Source organism: Danio rerio, chromosome 3 (genome assembly GCF_052040795.2).
Source record: "Danio rerio strain M-AB ecotype USA chromosome 3, GRCz13ab, whole genome shotgun sequence".
NCBI lineage: Eukaryota > Metazoa > Chordata > Actinopteri > Cypriniformes > Danionidae > Danio > Danio rerio.
In genome coordinates, this window is record NC_141023.1 from 59,960,620 (window position 1) to 59,966,619 (window position 6,000).

Consider the following 6,000-nt stretch of genomic DNA (forward strand, 5'->3'; position numbering starts at 1 on the left):
GGCCTTATAATCGCATGTTTTTTTGTTTACTGGGCTATGAATGAAAACTGCTCTCATTAACGAGGTAAAATGTTATGTATAGGGTGGAGAGTAAAGCTGTCAATCACATCGAGCAGGGGTGGCCAACCCTGTTCCTGGAGAGCCACCTTTCTGCAGATTTCAGTTGCTACCCATATCAAACACACCTGAACCAATTAATTAGGACCTGAACACCACATGATAATTACAGGCAGGTGTGTTTGATATTGGTTGCAACTGAAATCTGCAGGAAGGTGGCTCTCCAGGAACAGGGATGGCCACCCCTGATATAGAGCAAACCTGCATACAATATTAATCTACTTTTTTAAGAGGTAATATCCATGTGTATTTTTCAATGGAGTAATCTGATCATTGCAATCATTAGCAATGTGTATTGTGTGTTGCTTATAAGTTTGTCTGTCTGTCCTCAAAGTACTTGTACACTCATAAGTGTCTGTGTAATTAATGTAAATTAATGGTTAGGGTTTCTTGTATTTGGCATATTTAAGGTGACAATTGTAAAGATAGAATAACGTAATAAATAAAAATAATAAATCCAATAATGAGAGATTACATTGAGATAGCCTTTTTTCATTTTTAGACAGTGAAAACACTTAATAATGAATTTGTGTTCATCATAATTGGCGATTCATTCTGCTGTGGCGACCCATGATAAATAAGAGACTAAGCTGAAGGAAAATTAGTGTGTCAGTAACAGTGCTGCCTGTCTTCTGCCTGACTTTCTGCCAATGGCTCTGACATGTCGGTTCTGCTCTGTCTACGCACACTGCTTACATATAATTTTGATAAGAGTCCTCTACACACGCTGCATTGAGTCTGTCAGCGACCATGTGCTCTCTGCCACAGGTCTACTGCAATTATGAGTCACCCATTTCCTGTATGCTACATGTCCATTTAATGGAGTGATAAAGAGTCTTAATATATCATCAAACCTCAGAAAAGATTCAACAGGTTAGTAAATTTCACAATTCATAAAGTCAGTTTCCATTTCTGTCACAAGATTTACATAGTAGTGCTACCCTGACAACAAACTATAAGGAGAAAAGTGTGGTGAAAATGTATTTATGGTTTATCTCACTAATGGCATGCGTGTGAAGACATTCAACTGACAGACCTACATTACTGACATACAAAGGATCCTGCATTTATATTCAATATTCCTCATGTGAGTCAACCCTACTGCAAACCTTTCATCTACATTTCCATTATTCTTAATTTTATTTTGATAAATATATAGCACCAAGTCAATGTATGTGCATTGTATATATTATCAGACTGAGGTAAAATCATTCAATCATTCATTTTCTTTTCGGTTTAGTCCCTTTATTATTCCGGGGTCGCCACAGCGAAATGAACCGCCAACTTATCCAGCACATGTTTTACGCAGCGGATGCCCTTCCAGCTGCAACCCATCTCTCGGAAACATACTCATACATTATGGACAATTTAGCTTACCTAATTCAACTATTGCGCATGTATTTGGACCGTGGGGGAAACCGGGGCACCTGGAGCAAACCCACACGAACTCTGAGAGAACATGCAAACTCCACACAGAAATGTCAACTATCCCAGCCAAGGCTTGAACAAGCGACCTTCTTGCTGTGAGGCGACATCACTACCTACTGCGCCACCGCGTCGCCATCTGAGGTGAGGTATTATTTTATATACAGGGGTTAGACAATGAAACTGAAACAACTGGTTTTAGACCACAATAATTCATTTGTATGGTGTAGGGCCTTCTTTTGCGGCTAATAAAGCATCATTTCAACCTGGGAATTACAGATACAACTCATGCACAGTGGCCAGAAAGGTTTTAAACCATTCTTCTTGCAGAATAGTGGTTAGGTGACTACGTGAATTAAATTTTTATACGTTTGCTTAATCATATTAGGATCTGGTGACTGTGCAGGACATGGGAGATTACAGATTAGATCAACGCCACTTTCATGGTCGTCAAACCACTGCGTCAACATTCTTGCTGGGTGTATTTGTGCACTATCATCCTGATACACGCCACCGGATACAAAGCTTGAACCATTGGGTGCACATGGTTCTCCACAATGGTTTGGTAGTCCTTGGCAGTAACGTGCCCATCCAGAACAAGTATTAGGCCTTGGGACTGCCATGATATTGCAGCTCAAACAATGACTGATTTATTACAATGCTTCACTGTGGGAATGCAACAATCTGGATGGAATGTTTTTTTAGGGTTCTCTACACCGTAACTCTTCTGGATATGGGGTAAGACAGTGAAGGTGGACTCAAAAGTGCCCAATATTTTCACTGCTGGCATTAGCACAAGTGACCAAAGGTTTGGTTGGCTATAGCAGCCCAGCCCTCTTCTTCCTCAGGCATCTCAGGAGGTTTGGAATGAGCCCCCACATCCTCCGCTCATTCTACACCTGCACTGTGGAGGGCATCGTGTCTGGCTGCATCACGACCTGGCATGGAAATAGCACCAGCAGCAATTACAAAGGCCTATATAGGATTGTGTGAACTGCGGGACGCGTAATAGGAGGTGAGCTTCCCTCCCTCCAGGACATCTGCACCAGGCGGTGCATGAGGAAAGCAAAGAGTATTATCAGCGACTCCAGCCACCCAAGCCATAGACTTTTCTCTCTGCTACCCTCAGGCAGACGGTTCCGCAGTATCCGATCACACAACAGCCGACTGAAGAAAAGCTTCTTCCCTCAGACTATCAGGCAGATGAACACAACACACCCGACACAGACTCTTCCATACCCCTCACTGCACACCCTCAATATGTAGCATGCACTGCACTTTAACCAATCCATATTTGAAACAATGCTGCCTACAACTATGTGGACACCTATTCATTGCACATATCCCCAGCTCCCAACGAATAGTTTTGGTGGAAGGAGGAGTGTGTGCATTTACTTCTGCAGTGAGTTGTGCAGCTTTGATTTTATGTTTTCGGATACAATCCAGGTTAGCACCCGAGCATCCCTCTCAGACAGCTTCCTCTTGCATTCACAGTTACTCCCGTTGGATGTGGTTTGTCCTTCTTGGTGGCATGCTGGCATTACCCTGTACACCATGGCTCTTGATACATCACAAAGACTCACTGTCTTGGTCACATATGCCCATAATGTTGTATGCATTACAATATTTTAAGCAAAACTGTGCCATTACTAATTAAACCTTCACACTGTGCTCTTACTGATAGAATATGCAATCAATGAATAAAAGATTGCCCAACAGGCTGGTCAAATTTAGCCATCACGACACACGAAATTAGCCAGTGTTTCAGTTTCAATGTCCAAACCCTGTGTGTGCTTGTGTGTGTTTTCCAAATTTACTTTAACTAGTATTTCAAAGCAGACAATATGAACAGGAAACATCATTCATCTATAAGCGATATCACCATATGGACTCAAAAGTACTTTGGCAAACCTTTGTCATGTACCACAATACATAGTTACATCCACAAATGCCAGTTAGAAATGTACTGTGCCAAAAGAAAGCCCAATGTTAACAGTGCCCAGAAGCATCGTCGATATCTCTGGGCTCTGAGGCATCTGGGATAGACCACCACACAGTTGAAATGCGTGCTGTGGTCAGATGAATCAGTATTTCAGTTATTTTTGAGGATTTTTTTATGGACGCCATGTGCTCCAGACCAAAAAAGAAAAGCATCATCCTGACTCCTCATCAGCTGCAAGTCCAAAAGACAGGGTTTGTCACGGTATAGGGTTGTGTCAGTACCCTTGACGAAGGTAACTTGCACTTCTGTGGTGGCACCATTAATAAAGTACATACCCATGCGTATTTCAACAAAACAATGGAACACCACATTCTGCACACATTACGAAGTCCTGGCTGCGGAGGATGAGGATACAGGTACTTGACTGGCATGGCTACAGTCCCGACCTGTCTCCAATAGAGAATGTGCCACGCATTTTGAAGCTCTAAATGCAACAACAAAGACCATATACAGTTGCCCACCTTAAGACTTGTTTGCTAGAAAAGCGGGACAAAGTTACATTTGAAGCACTTCATCACTTGGTGTCTTTAGTCCCTAAATGTATTTTAAGCGCTGTGAAAAGGAATGGCAACCAACATTACAAGTGTTAAATGCTTTACACACGCACACGTTTGTTTTTGTGAAAAGTGGGGACATTACATAGGTTTCCATTCATTTTATACTGTCCAAACCATAAATTGTATTGCCCTCACCCCACCCTACCCCTAACCCCAACCATCACAGGAGACTGTGTGCAGCTTTACTCTCTGATTAAACTCATCCTGTAGGATTTAAGCAATTTGAGAAATGAGGACGTCACCAATGTCCTCATATTTCACCTCCTTTTTGTAATACCTGTGTCATACCTATTTCATTATATATATTTGTGTCCTGATATGTCACAAAAACACGCACGCACACACACACACACACACACACACAAACACACACAAAGTCAAAATAAATTTATAAATGACTGCTTTCTTTATTTATTTGCAGTGACATTTTTTTTAAACTTAACTGAATCTATTTTAATTTACTAGAACTAAACCACCATTACATCACTTCTCTTCTGGCAACCTGATATGTAATGTCAACGATTTCTGTAAATCACACAGTATAACGGTATATTACTGTATTGCAGTTATGCAGTAAGTTACTGCTTTTTAAAGTTGTATTGTGAAAATTATTTTATATTTTACAGTGAAGATATACATACAAAATTGTAATATACAGCAAGATAAATGGTGCCGTAGATGTAAATATACTGTAGTTTTGCTGTACTTGATTTACAGTAAGTTACTGGAGAACTGATGCCAGCAAGTTAATGTATTTTCTACAGAAAATTGTTAACTGTGCTTAATATATTCCACAATCTGAAATACTGTTGTGGCCTTTTATTCATACTGTAAAAGTGCTGTTTTCACAATCTACGTTGTAAAAAGTGGTACAGTAATAAAAAAATGAATTTCCACTGTCAGTCTGAGACTAAAATTCTGTTGATGAGAAATTTATTAAGCTAAATGTAATCTGTATAATATTTGTCTTTGTCTCGAGGTGTTTAAAATGGCTTAGATCTAATCTAGTATGGACTAATGACTCGTATTAATTTATAGGAATGACAGTAGTGTAATACCTAGTAAAATAGATCTGCATATTTACTATCACAAAACAAGGCAGGACAATAAAGTACAGAAGGATAGAAAACCTTGTGTCTAAATGGGCAATCAAGACATGATTCTGAAGGATATATTTGACCCACATTCATGCCAGAAACGTGACAACACAGAGCAGCTTTACATCTTCAATGGCAAACAAGCTACTAACGTTATACATTAGTAATAAAGCAATGGTAATAGGGCCACAGGTCAAAGTAATCAGAGATCAGGAGGATTGTAAAAAGTGAACACAGCTAGACTGGACGATCAGCTACCAGTACTTGACAGTTTAAAATGCGGCACACACATAAAGACACGCGTTACGATGATCAGAGATAAAGAGCGTGTTGATCGATCAGTAATATTTACACTCACCATCAGACCACTGTGACTCCACCATATCAACGCAGTTATAATCCACACAAGAGCCCTGCTGCACACTCCCCACGCCATCACGCACACATATAAACGTTTGATGAGATTACGGCAAATGTGTTTGTTTAAAGACAGTTTACTGTTTCATTGTACTACTGAACAGACTGGCTCAATGCGTTTATCAGCTCTCTTCCTCTTACTACTCCCGCGCATGCTCACATAACATTGAAGGCGGAACTGTCATATGACGTCACATGATCTTGGACGGGAAGTCTTTTCTATAAGTTTTTGCGTCTGTTTTTGCTGTATTTGTAAATTACTAATTTATAATAAAATAAATAAATTCATTCATTTTCTTGTCGGCTTAGTCCCTTTATTAATTTGGGGTCGCCACAGCGGAATGAACCACCAATTTATCCAGCAAGTTTTTACACAGCGGATGCC

At 40.2% G+C, this 6,000-nt stretch overlaps 1 protein-coding gene across 7 annotated transcripts in view; it reads right to left on the minus strand.

The window, feature by feature from the left end:
- ern1 (endoplasmic reticulum to nucleus signaling 1) overlaps positions 1 to 5,773 on the minus strand; it is a 54,944-nt gene extending 49,171 nt beyond the window's left edge. For 6 of the 7 annotated variants that reach the window (XR_015479843.1, XR_015479842.1, XR_015479841.1 and 3 more), the window contains exon 1: positions 5,557 to 5,773. Coding sequence is in view for 1 of the 7 variants with exons in the window: in NM_001423672.2 (NP_001410601.1) it covers positions 5,557 to 5,634 (78 nt within the window). In the remaining 6 variants the exon portion in view is untranslated. The remainder of the gene's footprint in view (positions 1 to 5,556) is intronic. The other variant, NM_001423672.2, reaches the window with a different exon arrangement.
- Positions 5,774 to 6,000: the final 227 nt, after the last annotated feature.